The sequence below is a fragment of the Portunus trituberculatus genome, chromosome 19 (assembly GCF_017591435.1).
Source record: "Portunus trituberculatus isolate SZX2019 chromosome 19, ASM1759143v1, whole genome shotgun sequence".
NCBI lineage: Eukaryota > Metazoa > Arthropoda > Malacostraca > Decapoda > Portunidae > Portunus > Portunus trituberculatus.
This window is the reverse complement of record NC_059273.1, coordinates 13,326,869-13,345,535: the sequence shown is the minus strand read 5'-3', so window position 1 is coordinate 13,345,535 and position 18,667 is coordinate 13,326,869. Positions and strand designations below refer to the sequence as shown.

Here is an 18,667-nt window from a genome sequence, read left to right as displayed (position 1 = left end):
TGCTTATCTAATCTGTTTTTAAACATTGTCAACCTAGTGCTATTTACAACCCTCTCTGGCAATGCATTCCAGAAGTCTACCACCCTATGACTAAAGAAATATTTTCTTATATCTAACATGTAGCCTTGCTTTCTAATCTTCATGCAATGATTTCTAGTCCTACTTCCCTCCTCTAAGGTAAAGAAAGATCTCACATCTATGTAGTTTGTATCTGAGAACATTTTAAATAACTCTATCATATCCCCTCTTATACATCTCCTCTCAAATGAAAACATGTTTAATTCCTTTAATCTATCTCTATACTCCAGGCGCTTTAATGCTGGTATCATCCTAGTTGCTCTTCTCTGAACTCCTTCTAACATGTTGATATCCTGCCTATAATCGGGTGACCAGGCCTGTATGCAATACTTTAAATGGGGCCTAACATAGGAATTATATAAACTACGCACCACTTCCTTACTTTTATAACTAACATTTCTATTTATAAAACCCAGGATCCTATTTGCCCTATTTCTTGCTTCTAAACATTACTTTGAAAATTTCATAGTCCTGTCTATCACTACTCCTAAATCCTTTCCCTCCTCTACTGCCTCTAGCCAACATCCCTCCATCTCATAGCTAAAGTTTGTGTTGTCTTTACCTAAATGCATAACCTGACACTTTTTAGAATTAAACTCCATCTGCCACCTGTCTGCCCATGCTATCAGCCTGTCCAGGTCTCGTTGTATTCTGTAATTGTCCTTTTCACCCTGTACTGCACATGCTATCTTAGTATCATCTGCAAACTTTGATACTTTGCTACTAATTCCTATATCTAAATCGTTAATGTACATCAAGAAAAGAAAGAGGTCCTAGCACTGATCCTTAGGGTACCCCACTAACCACTTCCTTCCACTCAGACATTGCCCCATTTAATACTACTCTCTGTTTCCTATCAGAAAGCCATTCACTAATCCAATCAACTAACCTACCCCCTATCCCATGTAGTCTCAATTTGTACACTACCCTCCTATGCAGTACCTTATCAAACACCTTGCTAAAATCTAGATATATAACATCTATGCTATTTCCATCATCTAACTCCTTGGTAATATATTCTAAGATATCGAGCAAATTTGTAAGACAGGACCTCCCTGATCTAAAGCCATGTTGGGTATCTCTAATTAATCTATTCTCATTTAAATGCTCCCAAATACTACCCTTAATGATTTTCTCTAGTATCTTACATACTATACTAGTTAAACTGATTGGTCTATAATTATTCACATCATCCTTCCTACCTTTTTTAAATATTGGTGTAACATTAGCTAACTTCCAGTCCTGAGGTATCTCAGCAAACCTAAGTGATCTTTCAAAGATTATCTTAAGTGCTTCAGAAATACTGTCTACACCCTCCCTAAGTACTTTGGCATGTAGCTCATCAGGACCACTAGCTTTCCTATCGTCTAGTTCAAGAATAAATTTCCTAATAATTTCTAAAGCTCCTAAACTACTCGTCGCACTGTTTGTAACAGGATTTCTTATTCTTTCCCTAGTAAATACTGAAGAAAATTGTTCATTCAATAATTCTACTATGTCTTCATTTTGATCCACTACTACACCAATCCTATCCTTATTTCTTTTATCACTGACCTTGTAATAAGTATATAATTTTTTGGGATCTTTACTCCCAGCTCTAGCTAGTTTTATCTCTGCCTGCCTTTTACTTTTTTTTATAACCTTACTCAAATCATCCCTGACGTGTCTGTACCTAATCAAATCTACATCTTCCCCACTTTTCTGCAACTCTCTATATGCCCTCTTCTTCTCTCCGATATGTCTACCTATCTCGTGAGTCCACCATAATGGCTTCCTGTTTCTCTGCCTTATATCTTTGTAAGGGATACACTGCATCACTATACCCTTTACTACAACCTTTAAAATATCCCACATCTCCTGTGCAGTTTTATTTCCAAAACTATCTTCCCAGTTTACCTCTCCTAATAACTGACGTAATCTACCATAATTGCCTTTCTGATAGTTTGTGACTCTAGTCTTATTCACTATATTATCCCTACTGGAATTAATGATAAATCTAATTATATGATGGTCACTGTTTGTTAAAGTCTCTCCTACCTCAACTTCCTTTAAACAATGCTCAATATTTGTTAGTACTGTACTTTGTTTAAAACCTTCCTCCCCTAGTAGGTTTATCTACCATCTGCACTAAATAGTTATCCTGAAAACTTTCCATAAATTTATTTTCACTAGCATCTTCTACCATCCTCTCCCAGTTTACTGACTTAAGATTAAAATCCCCTAAGATAATTGTCTGACTAGTACACCCGCTATTTATCTCATTTACCATAAGGTTGTCTACATCTGCTGACTGGTTAGGTGGTCTATAAAAAAGCTCCTACTCTAATAACCTTACTTTTGTTTACTCTAACATCCAGCCATAAGGACTCTACTCTGTTATCTACCTTAATACCATTAACCTGACTGGAAATGAAGGATTTTTTAACATAAATAACTACTCCTCCACCTATCCTACCAATTCTCTGGTGTAAATACATAATGTATTCATCTACTTCATATTCTTTCCTATTTTCCCTAAACTTTTCCTCATTTACCCATGCCTCTGTGACACATGCAACATCTATAGTCCTGCTTCTCCAACAATGTGGATTGGGTGCGGCTGTGTTGGGGAATTCCCGCTGTATAGTGTGAAGCATGTCTCATAGCCAGTGATGCAGCAGAGTTCTAATATTAGTAAAACTTTAGCAAATATGGTCAGCAAATATACATACACATTTAGCCTTAGTATTACAACGTATGAGAGAGCAGTAAACTTATTATTGATAATATATTCATAAGCCTGGCAAGAAACGTGGCATACATATTTTACAGTGTTGCTAAAAAAAAAATAATATACTTATAAAGAGGTTTCCTTGCAGTTTGGGATGGGTAAATAGTTCCATAGTTATAATTAGATTATATCGTGAAGGAAAGTACTTTAAAATAAGCTGACATAAGTAAGAAAAAACTACATTCAAATCTTCACAGCAGCAACACCAATCACGCCTGCCATCCATACAGGTGATGGGAGGTCAGCTGCGGTGTCCTTGACCAGGAAGAAAGAGAGGGGGAGGAAGAGGGGGTAGAGAGAGGAGGAAGAGGGAGAGGGATAGCCAATGAGGGATTAAAGGTATGGCAGCGCTGTCCTCCCGCTATTTCCCATGGGGGCCGCACCCAATCCACATTCTTAGACAAGCAAGACTATAAGTCCTCCTCAACTATATAACTAGATAACTCATCCTTCTTGTTCCTAAGACTCCTGGCATTTACATAAAAACATTTAAGTCCTGCTACCTTACTAGATGCTGTCTCCTTATTTGGAATCCTAATCTTATTCTCTCCTATTTGCACCTGGAAATCTTTCCTAATCTTTTCACTATCTCTGTTTATCCTATCTAATTTATGTCTAACATCTTTCTTCTGGAATGCATTTGCTACCTCATACACTCCATTTAGACATCCACTCAGCACATCCACACCCTTCCTACTCAGATGCACACCATCCTAGCATACAAATCCCTTGGGAGGATAGAAATATACATCCAGAAAGCTGACACCCACATCCTTACACAGACGGAATAGGCATTACATGGAAGAATGAGACTAGGAATGGAATAAAAGTGACTTACACGAACATAGATGGATTTCTGTCTAAGAGGCTAGAATGTATGGATTACCTAAGAAATAACAAACCGGACATAATGTGTGTAGTGGAAACAGAGCTAAGGCCCAAAATAAAGCTAGACTGGTTTGTTGTAAAACACTACAAAGTATGGAGAAATGATAGAAAAAATAAAGGAGGTGGTGGTATAATGGTTCTTACTAAGGAAGATCTGATAGTGAAGGAGGTGAACTATAGTAAGAGAAATGAGGAAGTGATAAGTATGCTTATAACAGATGGCAAGAGGGACATTAATATTATAACAGTATACATACCACCCAGAACCAGTGCTTGGGAATATGAACAGTACCAAATGGTGATGAGAAATACTCTAGACAGAATGAAGCAAGAACTCATCAGAAAGGATAGAGTGATGATAGTTGAAGACTTTAATTGCAAAGAAATAATGTGGGAAGACTACGAAGTGGTGAACGGTGGTGAGTGGGCAGAAGAATTGTTAAAGGTAGCAACAAATAACTTGATGACACAGTGGGTGAGATCACCAACAAGGTGCAGGGGACAAGATGTTGCAGCAAGGTTGGATTTGGTATTTACCAGGGGAATCTCTCTAAAGAGGAAATTGAACATGAATGTCCCTTGGGGAAAAGCGATCATGATGTCCTAAGCTTTGAGCTGGATACGGAATTAAGCACAAATAAGATTGTGGAACGCAGGGAGGAAAAATTAAATTATACTAGGGCAAATTATAACCATATAAGGGAGTTCTTTAATGAAATTGACTGGTCCGTGGTATACCAGGAAAGGGATATGCAATTGAAATACGATAAATTTATGGATTTGTATAACTCTGCTGTGAAAAAGTTTGTGCCATATCACAGAAAGAGGACTTTAAATAATAAACAGTGGTTTAATAGAAATTGTGAAGAAGCAAAAAAGAACAAAGAAAAGGCATGGAAGAAACTTAAGAAAAACAGTGATGTATTATCAAGGAAGTCTACAAAACAGCAAGGAATAGATATGTTGAAGTAAGGAGAACAGCACAGAAGGAATATGAACAGAGGGTGGTGGAAAACTGTGATAGTGACCCAAAATGTTTTACAAATTCATAAATGGAAAACTAAATAAAAGGAGGCAATAGAAAAGGTAAAAAATGGGGAAGAAGTATATGAAGATGCTGGAGATATAGCTGAAATTTTGAACGACAACTTTTGCAAAGTGTTTACAAAGGAGGAGCATTTTATGGGAGGAAGGCCTACGGAAATAAAGCAAATGCAGGACATCATGGTTACTAAGGAAGATGTAAGGAAAATTATAAGCAATCTGGATATTAATAAATCAATGGGGCCTGATGGCATATCTGGGAGGTTGCTAAATGAATGTAAGGATCAATTGTTGAACCCAGTATTTGATATTGTGGAAACCTCCATACGAACAGGATTAGTCCCGAAAGAGTGGAAAAGAGCTGACATTGTGCCTATATATAAGAATGGTAGTAGAATGGAACCGCTAAATTATAGACCAGTATCGTTGACTAGTATATTGTGCAAGGTATGTGAAGAAGTAATTAAAGCTAAGTGGAGTGAGTATCTAGAAAGTGAAAACATTCTGAGTGAAAGGCAGTTTGGTTTCAGAAAAGGAAGATCGTGTGTATCCAATTTATTATGTTTTTATTCAAGAGTGACTGACATACTACAACATAGAGAGGGATGGGTGGATGCTATCTACCTGGACTTGAGAAAGGCCTTTGATAAAGTACCACACAATAGACTGATGTGGAAACTAAAGATGATTGGAGGAGTAAATGATAAACTAGCAAAATGGATGGAAAATTACTTAATGGGAAGAGAAATGAGAACAGTGGTGAGAGGAAGGAAGTCCTGAGTGGAAGAAGGTAACCAGTGGAGTTCCACAAGGGTCAGTGCTGGGTCCCATCATGTTTTTGATTTATGTTAATGATATGCCAGTAGGAATTGACAGTTACATGAACATGTTTGCGGACGATACTAAAATTATGAGGAGAGTAAAGAATGTGGAAGATTGTAACAAGTTACAGGAAGATCTTGATAAAATATATGAGTGGAGTAAGGAGTGGCAGATGGAATTTAATATAGACAAGACCCATGTTATGAAAATGGGAAGAAGTAGATACAGACCAAACAGGGATTACAGGCTGGGTGATGAGAAAATTAAAGAGACCAATGAGGAGAAAGACTTAGGAGTAACCGTGCAAAACACTTTGTCACCGGAGAAACACATTAACAAGATTTTTTGGAAAACATACAACATGCTTCAAAATATTGGCCTTGCATTCCACTACCTAGATGAAGGAATGATGAAGAAGATATTATGTACCTTAATAAGACCCCAGTTAGAATATGCAGCATGTGTCTGGTCACCGCATATGAAGAAAAATGTGAAGAAGGTGGAAAGGGTACAGAGGCTGGCAACAAGGATGGTACCAGGACTCAGGAGTTAGACTATGAGGAAAGACTGAGGAAGCTGGGGCTGACCACATTAGAAGAGAGAAGAACAAGAGGAGACATGATAACTATGTATAAATTGGTGAACAAGATTGACATACTGGATAGAGAGTTGATAAAGGTGACCACAAGTAATCATCTCCGAGGACATGGAAAAAAGCTAATAAAGGACATCTGTCTAAATGACGTGAGAAAATACAGTTTCCCTCATCGTAGCATTGATAAGTGGAATAAACTGAGCAGTGATGTTGTTGATGCGGTGTGTGTCAATCAGATGAAAGAGAGATATGACAGGAATGGACAAGGAGACAGGTCACAGAGAGCTTAGCTTGGGCCCTGTAATACACAAATAGGTAAATACATCCCTTTTACCTGATCATTCACACCAATGGCCCTAGACAACCATTCCCTGCTAACATACACACGAGGCAAGATTCCTGACACTACACCTCCTACCACTCTCCCTTATCTTGCCTAACATTTCCCGAAATGTTGCCACTAACTAATGAGGGTTAGTTTAGTTAAAAAAGCAAATAAAAACAGAGCAGCACCACAAGACATATTGTTTACAGTTTGGGGCTGTGAGAACAACTGACACTCCATGCCATGCCATCTCCTGCCAAACACAGCTACTCAGTTCGTGGATAAAAAGTTTTGTGGACCAAGACAAAATTTGTTAAAGAAATTGGTTCGTCAACTGATTTGTTTGTGCATTGGGGCATTTGTGAACCAAGGTTCCACTGTTATTGGAATGGAGTACAGTAAGACATAGTAAAGCTAAGGTGTGTACATCAACTGTAGAAAAAATTGATAGCTATATAGATACATATATATAGAGAGAAATGAAACAAAACTCAATGACTAATGTATCTTTCACCTCCATATTTTATGAGCTGTTGTTTTCTCAAGCAAGTTAATAAGAGGTGACATCTGAAAATTTAGTAGCTTCTTTGAATATCTGCTTTATCTAAATTTAAGTTGCTTCAATCTTTACTCAGATGATGTGTAGAGAAATAGCACTACAGAACTTACTGGAGGTACCTTTGTTTTAATTGTTTATTATTCTTTCAGATCTCAAGCTACACCAAGATACATAAAACCAGATTTGAAGCCATCAAAGCTTTCCTTATCATATAGAAGCAGCCAACCTATCAATAGCAAACCAAAAGTGTCAAAAGTTGAATCAGTTCCATCACAAGCCAAAACAACTCCCTCGAAAACCAGAACTTCCTCAAAAACCAAAAGAACTCCACCAAAATCCAGCAAGACCAAAATCAAGAAGGGCACTCCAGTCAAATCAAGAGCAGATCACCCTGAGGAAAATTGTACTGCTTACCAGCGTGCTCAATGGGAATTTCTTTTTGGGTCTCAATCTTGTAAAATAGAAAAGCCAACTCCTCAAAAAAGAAAAGGTGGTTCTGAGGGAGAATCTTCAAAGGATTCCTTTTCATCAGGTTCACATTACAAGAAAAGAAATAATTCAGGGGAGTGTTCACCTCACTGTACAAATGAGAAGCAAGATGACCAGAGGTGTTGCCACTGCAGCTTTCCATTTAAGACTTACAGAGAGAATCCACATAATGCATTTCTTTGCTCTACCACTGATTTCTCAAACCTGCCTAGTAAGTTGACATGATGCTGTCCTTATTTCAGCTTTATTTTCCCCATGATTGTTAAGTAAATGTTGATAATATTTTTTGCTTCTATCTTCAGTTGATATATGTAGTTACTGTATTTGATGGTTTGTAATATGCTTAGGCTCATAACATGTACCTAGTTTTGGCAGACATTGAAATGAAAAGAAAGATAATGAGCAGATTTAAGCTCTGAATATGAAGTGAAGAATTTCACCTGACATTTAAAGAATCACACATGCATTAGATCATTATTAGATCCCAATATTTTGCATTTAAAAAAAACTTTGATCTTTGCTATTAGCCTACATACCAATCCTGTTGTGACTTCTGATGTGTAGACATGTACCTGGCATATGGCATTGGCAGTGACTGTGAGAGTCAGAGACTACATGTCTAATAACCATCAATTTTTTTTTTTTCATTCATTTTTACATTTATGCAAGGTAAAAACGTTAAAAGATGGGTGCAATTTTAATTGCATGAAAGTGTGTCTTACCTCAAGGAGTAACGGCATTACACTGTAAAGAACATGGTAAAGCATGCTTGTGTCGAGATCAAGATCACCAACCATGTGTTTTGTTTTGGTTCATGCAATGCTTGCTGTATGGCCACCTAGGTAAATTCTTTCTGACTGGTGCCATTCTATGTGAACTAGTGGTAAGTATGACTTTTTATATATTGGTACATTGAAAGAAAGAGTTGTTTCTGGTGTAGTACCAATCATCACTTTGTTTACATGTGCAAAGATGTCTGGAGTTTGATTTTAGAGCCTTTGTTGCCATAGATTTACCACCAACCATTGCCTCAATGTTGAACCTTGGACCCATAGGACACAGGCTCATTTCCTGATACTTTTTTGGGGAAAAGTGCATCTTATGACCCATCAAATACGGTACAATGGAGACTTGATACTTGATTGTCTTAACACTCAAAGTTTTCAATACTAAAATGCAAAAGTTTGATTTGGTACTCAAAAAATATACCTGATAGTCGAATGTCCACACATGTGGTTGTAAGCAAAGGCTCCCTGGCCTCTCCCTTCCCCCCCTCTGCCAGTTGTTTTGCCGCAGTCATCAGAATAACATTCTTGTGTGTTCTGTTCATAGTTTTTCATTTATAAACTTACATTAACACCAAAGGCTTTTTAGTAGTGAAAATATTTGGTAAATAAACAGCATGGTTGTAAACAAAGCTCTCACCCCTCCGTCCCTGCTGCTGCCATTGTCTCATTCTGATACCAGTATTACCCGTAATACCAAATACCAGTATTTTGATATACTGGGTACTGGTGCACATCCCTGGTCCTCCTGCAGTTGTAAGAAAAAAAAATTTGTGTTGTTGGTAGTTTTTCATTTAGAAACATTTATTGGTACCAAAAAGGCTTATTAGTGGTGAAAATAAGGAATCTAGTGAGAGTGCAAGTGTAAGTGAGCCATAACCCTTCACTAGTGGGTTCACAGGAATCACATCAGACGTTTTCATAGGTGGTGACCCATCCTCCAACCAGTAACTGCCCTCCTCCCTACTCTTTTCCCCTTTGCTTCTATATTATCCATCACCAGGCCTTCACTTGCAGTACATACAAATCAAAGTTATAAAAATATTACATTTAAATTTTTATAAACTTAGGTTTATCTAAGATTATAATGAATTCATATGTATCAATAGTCAAACTTTTTGATGCTCAAACAGCCATTTGAAACAAATTAAGTTCGAGTATTGAGTCTCCACTATACAGTAATACCTCAAGATATGATCGCCCCAACATACGTTTTTTTGATATACAAGGAAAAATTTCATACAATTTATGCATTGAAATACGAAAATATTTTTAAGATATGAATAGCCATCGGTAGGTGGTGCTGCGATCGCTCGGCTACCTGAGTCCACCCGAACATTCAGTCCACGTTGTGTATCGTTGTTCATCCTTTGTGCATGTATGTCTGTGTTCCTCAGCAGTGTGTATTTTTTCTTAAGTTTTGTGAACTCAAGACCCCGTGATCGTGAGTCCCAAAGTAAAAGTTTGGCGAGAAACACACAAAATAGCCTGTATTCACATACTGATTACACTTAGAAATTCAATAAACAAGGGGGTACAAATGGTGTTCTGCCCACAAGCAACTCTTCCTCTTTGCAATGCAAAAAACCAGAAGTCTATAGATATCATGGTTACCAAAATATCACAGGTTGAATGAGGTAGTATCATCGGTGTACGTGGCCTGGTGTCCGATCGGGTTCAGCGGCCTTGGCTAGAGCGATAGAAAACGGGCCCCTTGTATTCTCTCTCTCTCTCTCTCTCTCTCTCTCTCTCTCTCTCTCTCTCTCTCTCTCTCTCTCTCTCTCTCTCTCTCTCTCTCTCTCTCTCTCTCTCTCTCTCTCTCTCTCTCTCTCCTGTCGCATGTTCTGATACCACTCATTCAAAAGTTGTCTCCCCGTAACATGGCGAGAGACCTGAGGTATAGAAGTAAGGCACGCGGGAGAGGTGGCGGAATCAGACATAGTGAAATCACTGTCCCTTCTTCCCTCCCTCATTGGTGACAGAGTGACGTAGAGCATATGTTTACTCTTGATGAGTGTTGCCAGCTCACAAGCAAAAAAAATGGGAAGAAAATAGCCAAAATATAGCCGTAAAAAGCATAAATATCTATCAACATGCCCCGAGTCTTGCGTGATGAATGTCTATTGATGTGTCCCGAGTTTTGCATGTTAAGTTGTTATTTTGGGCAATATAGTTAATTTAAATCATGCACACAATAAACATTGTATTTATCTTATATTAAATCTATATTTGGTTGGTATTTAAAGCATTTTAATTTTTTTGGGGGGGTAAATTCATATTACAAGAACGAATTAATTCTATTTCCGTTAATTTCTATGGGAAAAATTTATTTGATATACAATTTTTTTTATATACAACGATCGTCACGGAATGAATTAAATTCGTATGTCGAAGGACCACTATACTTCTCTTTAGCTTTACTGTATTCTAAGTTTACAATTTGGTAGTTTGATTTATTTCAGATGTTTTGATGAGAAGAATTTTTCACATTAGATATAGAAAAAAAGGATAAAGGTTAAATGCATCATTGTCAAAAACTACTGCTGTATGTGCAATTTAGGTATTATAATGGATTCCTACGCCATATCAAAATAATGTGTCTTATATTTCAGGATGTGATAAAGAAGGCCAATGTCAGGAAATAACAGAGCAGCATTTCTTGAAATTTAATCACAGAAAAAGTTCCTTAGTTAAAATTAACCTACTTTGCAATGATGTAAACTCAAACACACTTGTGAAGACAAACCCTATTACCAGTACTCCTAGGTGTGATGTTACTGGTCCATCAACATCTATGGTGTCTTCTGTGGGTGCTGCATCTGATGACCAGTTTTCAGTTATCACTGTGAAGTCTGAAAATGAGGCAAGTACTCTCCCTGGGTATAAGGATGATAGCTCACCCTTGTTTGATCTAGAGGAAATTGAAGATCACAAAGCACCTTTGGATAAAGACCTTTTAACCAGTGAAAACCAAGACCACAGTACACCCTTGGATGAAGAACCTGAAAACAGTGAAAATAGTCATGTCTCCAGTAATTTGTTGGACTGCATACCTGATATTGACTTGGATGTAGATGATCAGGAAACAGTGTGCTTTGATAATGAACATCTCCATGCTACCTCTTCTACAAAGGAAGACAGACAGGAAAACCAAAAGTCTCCATTGAATCATGATAACAGTTCTGTATCAGAAAAAGCTGATTTAAAGAACAGTGAAACTGCAGCAGATGCATTAGAAGATCCTGAAGGAGATGAATTAATTGCCAGCTTGTCAGAGGAAGCAATAGATCAGTTTGCAATACCTTTATTAGAGAAGATCATCAAGTGGAGAAAGAATTGTGAAGAAGCCCAAGCCAATGTTCCAGCCAATGAAAACAATCCAAGTTCTGGATTAAAAAAAAAAAAGAATATAGTCATCCAACCAGGATGTATCCACTTCCACTACCATGAAGCAAATCCAGTTCAGTCACACTCCAAAGAGAGTAAGGCCCCTGATGGTTTATTTGTAGGCTTTTTGGAATAGAGGAGCAGTTTGTACATTTGTCTTATCTGTTTATCTCTGACTTTTTCATTTATTGGAAGTTTGTCAAGCTCAAACTCTCCTAAGCATTACTTCCTTAGTCTGTTACAGTTGTAACAATGTTTGCCTCATCATCTACTCAAAAGTTTGTCCATATTTTCCTTATACCATCATTTTCAGTTAATATCTATCATGTTCTACTCTTATGATGTCTGTCTCTTCTTATGTTCCTATTCACACACTCTTCACTTCCATCCACAACACTTCTATATTTTTTTTAAAATGTTGTCTACTGTCTGCTCCACTCACACAGATTGTCTCAGGGAGAAAGCCATAATATTATATTCTCAGAAAAGAAAGATCATGTCATTCAAAGTAAGAAATATTCAATGGTTAAGAAGAAACAGTACATTTGAATATCAATGTGCAGCAATGATGCTTAGCTGCATAGGCTACCTTGTAGTCTCCAGGTGACCACTGTTGCCATGTGCCATTTATTATGTTTTACTTGTTATTTATGACAACAAAAGACTATGTTGTTGAATTAAGCTGTATCTTTATTTATGAAAATCTTCATGTGTAATCAATTAACGTCCTTATAATTCTAAATGGTGCATTGCTGCCCTCTCCCTCCTTCATCAACAAATGTTAGTACATTCATATTAATATTCCTAGTAACACCTAAATCATAGTGTTAAAAGCATTACAGCATAGAACATTTCCCATCTACAATGACTAGATCTTTCATAAAGGAGAATACATATGTGATTTTCCTCCTGGAATACTGTGTATATCTACCTAAATTTCTGGAAACCCATAATACTGTCTGTAATATGACATTGCAATATGCCATACATTGTAAACTGGTGTTTATTGTTTATTGAATGATTTAATTTCAGATGGTCAGACAAGCATTCTGAATTATTTTGCACCAAAAAATTCGAAAGAGGAAAGGTATTCATGCAGTGAGTATGTTGCAGCAATGCTGTGATGACTTCATCCTTGGCTAAATTCTTTTGAAAATCTTCTGAACTCCATGTTACAGTTTCAGAATGCCATTTGTAGTTGTTAAGGGTTGAACACTGCATGAATACTAGAATTAAGAGAAAGTATTATTATTTCAGGTGAAAAGAAAATGGCTTCAAAGCAGGAAAATAGTGCAGCATGGCAGAGACTGATGGGTCACAAACAAAAGAGAAGCCTTGTGCCTCTGCCACCTGTCTCCCAAAACAGTTCCTCTGAGGTGAGGCAGAAGTGTTAAGTTGTGTGGCAAGCTCTGTTGTTGAATGTCTTTCATACTGTAGTGATATGTAAGTAATGCATGTATTAACTCAGTTTTGAGTTTTGTAGTTACTTAGTGGTGGTGATATGCTTGGTTTTCTTCATGCAGAGTGTATATGAACATCTTTTTTTGTATAAATGAGGAACTCTTATTTTTATGCCTTCATTAATTTCTTCAACAGGAGGATCCTTAACTGTGGACAAAGGGTGTTCCTATGGCCCCTCCTCACGCACTCATTAGCATGTCAGATGTCTTAGCACCTCACTACATGTGCAGCTAGCTCCTTACTTGTTGAAGCAGTGTTTTACCTATATTTGTAATAAAAGATACTTGTCACCTTCACTCAAGGGAGTGTAGTAAGTAAACATCATTTGCTGAAAGTTGTGATACATAAGTTAGGACGCATCTCCTTTCCCAAGCCCACTGCCTCCCCATCCCTATATATATATTTTATGATAACCTGCTAATTGCTTATAAAATTAAGAGGTATGTAAGTATAGGTGATAGTTCATATATATATACATTCACTAATTAATGGGAAAAATGCGACAATTGATTCCACCATCCTTTGATTATATCACATGAGACATTACAAAGAATCCCTGCTGAAAGTAGCTGTTTAGGTCAGTAGTTTCACTCCTGTAGACAGTTTCTGCTCCATGTGATAATTATAAAGTCAACCCTTGATGAACTACATGGTGTTGTAGAGGTCCTTGGCACAAGTGATTAGATCTGGGTGGTTCTTTAATAACAATTTCAAGGATTGGCATTGAAATTTAGGACATAAGAAAATAAGGGAAGCTGTAAGAAGCCATGAAGGCTATACATATATGACAATCTCTAAATATAGGGATCTTACAATCAATGGCTGCCAATCTTGTGTCACATGCTGCTCATGGAGTGTATTTTACTTAAGGCCTCTCAACAAGAATAGAAAATCGACCAGGATAAATTGATTTATTTTCTCAAGTGTATCTTTCTCTCTCTCATGCTGATAGCAACAAAGACTACCATTTAATTAGGCCACTAGTGTCAGTATTCATTATGTCTGGTGACTTGTGATGGGCTTTTTTCTTGGGGTGAAAGGTATTATGTTCTGTTCATGCCATGGTGTTTGTGGTGATGAGTGTTTGGTAGACCAGATATGATATGATTTATGATAGATTTTCACTTGATGGCTTGTGACTTCTCTATGAAAGTAATTAGAGTCTAATCTTACTCTTGCAAGGCTGTGAAAAGGCAATTATTGTCTCGACATATTTTCTTACCTGTCAAATTAATAGTTTTCAAGTACAGTATTTTGATATTTGTCCTGTCAATAGAATAAAAAAAACAAGAAACATTTAACTTTGTAAAAATTTTCCTCCTAGAATTTTCCTGCTGGTAAAAATCTCAAAAACAGGTGTACTGGTTCATCTTACTGCAGGCACATGCATACAGACTGACATTAATTTATAATTATGTAATATATAAAGGGGTTAATGTCATTGATAGGGCTGCAATACATCATGCATTTTTTTTTTCAAAATGCCTGTATTATCTGGTGCTATGATGATTCTGTTTGCACCAATTTGCAAATTTTTTTTTTTACTGAAGGTGGTATCACACTGGCTTATGATATGCAGAACACGGGCCATGGTTCTTGTGTGAAACCAGGAATGTTATCACACACAAGCTTCCTGTGTTCTTGCTGTGCTAGGTAAACAAGCCCCAGGCCCAACAACCAAGACCAACCCTATTCAAAACAAATCATAACAAAATCATGCATTTTATACCTCAACCTGTGCTTGGTGCTGGAATTGCAATTGCACTTACTGTTATTGATGAAAAGGAAGAAGCTAGAGAAGAACCAAGAGGTGCGCAACAACAACTTTAGAGTCAAGGATGGTTGCCATGAGCTCAAACTATCAACATGATATATATATATATATATATATATATATATATATATATATATATATATATATATATATATATATATATATATATATATATATATATATATATATATATATACAGGCAACCCCCGCTTAACGGAGGGTTACATTCCTAAAAAACACTTCGTTGAGCGAAACTTCGTTAAGTGAACCGATTATAACAAGTTTAACCCCTGATTTGAACTTTCATTGAGAGTAAGCAAAGCGAGTGTGCATCATAGTACAGTAAAAGGTTTAATGAAAGTAAAAATTATGAAATTAAACATTTAGGTAGTTTAATTTAAGTCATTATAATGTACACTAATGTATGTATGTACGTAACTTTATAATGTTGATCTTAACTTTATGAAGGGAGGGAGAGTGAAACGGGAAAGACACTAACCGGCAACCTGTGGAATGTAAATAAAGTGCGCATCATTGTACCGCATACAAAACTTATGTACCACATTTCCACAAGGCTTTCCATTTTATCCATAGTAGAATCACGAGTTCAGGTGGTTCTTTTAGCTTGCAAGGAAGATACGGTCTCACCAGCCTTCTTATAGAGTCTGCTGACTTGAAAATAGTAGACAGTAGATGGAGTCAAGATGGAGGCGAGTAATGTTATTAGATTTCTGGCTTCTCTCATGTCTGAATAATATCCAGCTTCACTTCGAGAATAAGAGACTTCCTGGTCTTCTTAAGAACGCTAGGCCACATTGCAGGGCATTTTGGTGATAAGTTGAGCTAGGGAAGACGACCTGCTGCTGACGCTGTTATGTTTTGACTGGGGAGTGAGTGGTGCGCGTGTTGTCCATGAGGCTTGATCTTTATCTTGATCTTTATTCTACAGGTGTCTCAGGATTTCTCCTGAGGCAGGCCTTAGTACCAGCAGCTCCTGGTGTATTCAGAAGCCTGTCAGCTTGCGTGATACGGTGGGGCTTTCAAATTTGGAAAAAAATTACCTGGATAAAACTTCGTTAAAACGAGTTTGGTGTTTGTTAAACGAGCAGATAGTAGTAAAATGAAAGCTTCATTGTATCGAAATTTCGTTGTGTGAACCTTCGTTAAACGAGGATTGCCTATATATATATATATATATATATATATATATATATATATATATATATATATATATACACATATACACTCGACCCTTGAAACAACGGACCTCCCATCAACGGATTTCGGAAACTACAGACAAATTCTGGAGTCCGGTTTAATCTACGGACAATATAAAAATGCGCGCGATTGTCCGTTCCTGGCAAATTATTGTCCGGTAGGTGGCGGGTCGGTCGCATCATCAGCTGTTGGCCGCCAGTTTAATCTTCAGTCCGTGTGTTTTCAACCAACAGCGAACATTGTCCAGTGCTTACCACGGCTTTTTTATGGATTTGTACCCTTCCCACGAGTGCTTAACCTATCCAAAATGCCTCCTAAACCTAGCATACCAGTGAAGCGTAATCAAAAGGCTCTTCCAGTGGCTGCTAAGCTTGAACTAATATGAAAATTAGAAAGTTTTACGTATTTTACGTATATTTTATACAGTTTTTTATGTACTTTTGCAAAGAACGGACTTTTGCAATCTACGGACTGGGTTGTGCACACATTTGTCCATTGTTTGGGTGTAGTATATATATATATATATATATATATATATATATATATATATATATATATATATATATATATATATATATATATATATATATATATATATATATATATATATATATATATATACAGGCAACCCCATTTAACGAAGGGGTTACGTTCCTAAAAAACACTTTGTTAAGCGAAACTTCTTTAAGCGAACCGATTATGACAAGTTTAACCCCTGATTTGAACTTCCATTGAGAGTAAGCAAAGCGAGAGTGCATCATAGTACAGTAAAAGGTTTAATGAAAGTAAGAATTATGAAGTTAAACATTTAGGTAGTTTAATTTAAGTCATTATAATGTACACTAATGTATGTATAATGTTGATGATCTTAACTTTATGAAGGGAGGAAGAGTGAAACGGGAAAGACACTAACCGGCAACCTGTGGAATGTAAACAAAGTGCACATCATTGTACTGCATACAAAACTTATGTACCACATTTCCACAAGGCTTTCCATTGTATCCATTGTAGAGTCAAGAGTTCAGGTGGTTCTTTTAGCTTGCAAGGAAGATACTGTCTCACCAGCCTCCTTAATAGAGTATGCTGACTTGAAAATAGAGACAGTATAATATGGAGTCAAGATAGTGGCCAGCACTGCTATAGTTTTCTGGCCTCTCTCATGTCTGTGAATAATATCTAGCTTCATTTGGAGAGTAAGAGACTTCCTGGTCTTCTTACGAACACTAGGCCAATTGCAGGGCGTTTTGGTGGTAAGTTGAGCTGGGGAAGACAAGCTGCTGCTGAGGCTGTTATGTTTTGACTGGGAAGTGAGTGTTGTGCGTGTTGTCCACGAGAGGCTTGATTTTGATCTTGATCTTTATTTTATAGGTGTCCCAGGATTTTTCCTGAGGCAGGCCTTAGTACCAGCAGCTCCTGGTGTATTCAAAAGCCTGTCAGCTTGCGTGATATGGTGGGGCTTTCAAATTTGGAAAAAAATTACCTGGATAAAACTTCGTTAAAGCGAGTTTGGTGTTCGTTAAACGAGCAGATGGTAGTAAAATGGAACCTTCGTTGTAGCGAAATTTCGTTGTGTGAACCTTCGTTAAACGGTTGGTTATATATATATATATATATATATATATATATATATATATATATATATATATATGTATTTATAAATATAGTGTTACCTTGAGATATGAGTTGCCTGAGATACAGGTTTTTTGAGATAAGAGCTACGATTTGGTCATTTTTAAAATTTTGAGATACAAGGAAAATTTTGAGATACGAGTCATGGTTGGGGGTTGCCACTATAGTCGGCTGCTCAGTGCATCGGTCCAGCCTCTGCCAAGCTAATATCTACGTGTTTCCCGTAGATCCCATACATTGTGATTGTTCTTTCATCATTTTCACACTATTTACGGACCTTTTTTTTTGTCTAAAGAAAGTTCAGTTTTGATTTATGTTTAATGTTTACCTATCAATGGTGCCTGCATCCTTTTCTCCCTCCCTCCTCCTCCTCCACCATTTACCACCATTATCCAAAAATGTCTGTCTCCAAGGTAAAAACATTAAATTAACTTTAGCTGTTATTGTATACATTTTCATGCATTGATAAAGTATGCATGTGTATGTAAAGTATGCATGTGTATGTAACTGAAAAGGCAAAACAAATTTCTCCTATCTCTGCCTACCTCCTCCACCAGCGCTTTATCATAGAGCGAGAGAAACAATGAAAACAAACCTCTACAGCTACAGCAGTGCGGCCTCTCTCTCTCTCTCTCTCTCTCTCTCTCTCTCTCTCTCTCTCTCTCTCTCTCTCTCTCTCTCTCTCTCTCTCTCTCTCTCTCTCTCTCTCTCTCTCTCTCTCTCTCTCTCTCTCTATTTATTTAATGAATACTGTTTGCAGAATCATCAGTGAGCTGTATTGTGATTATTAGAGCACCCAGTCTTCTGTGGATGACTATATTTGCACACTCCAGCTGATTGACG

At 37.1% G+C, this 18,667-nt stretch overlaps 1 protein-coding gene across 1 annotated transcript in view; it reads left to right on the top strand.

Moving 5' to 3' along the window:
- LOC123506112 (DNA cross-link repair 1A protein-like) overlaps nucleotides 1-18,667 on the top strand; it is a 45,495-nt gene that overhangs the window by 12,035 nt on the left and 14,793 nt on the right. Inside the window, exons 3-6 of the mRNA XM_045257997.1 lie at nucleotides 7,231-7,781; nucleotides 10,968-11,837; nucleotides 12,775-12,840; nucleotides 13,000-13,118. Coding sequence (XP_045113932.1) covers nucleotides 7,231-7,781; nucleotides 10,968-11,837; nucleotides 12,775-12,840; nucleotides 13,000-13,118 — 1,606 coding nt within the window. The remainder of the gene's footprint in view (nucleotides 1-7,230; nucleotides 7,782-10,967; nucleotides 11,838-12,774; nucleotides 12,841-12,999; nucleotides 13,119-18,667) is intronic.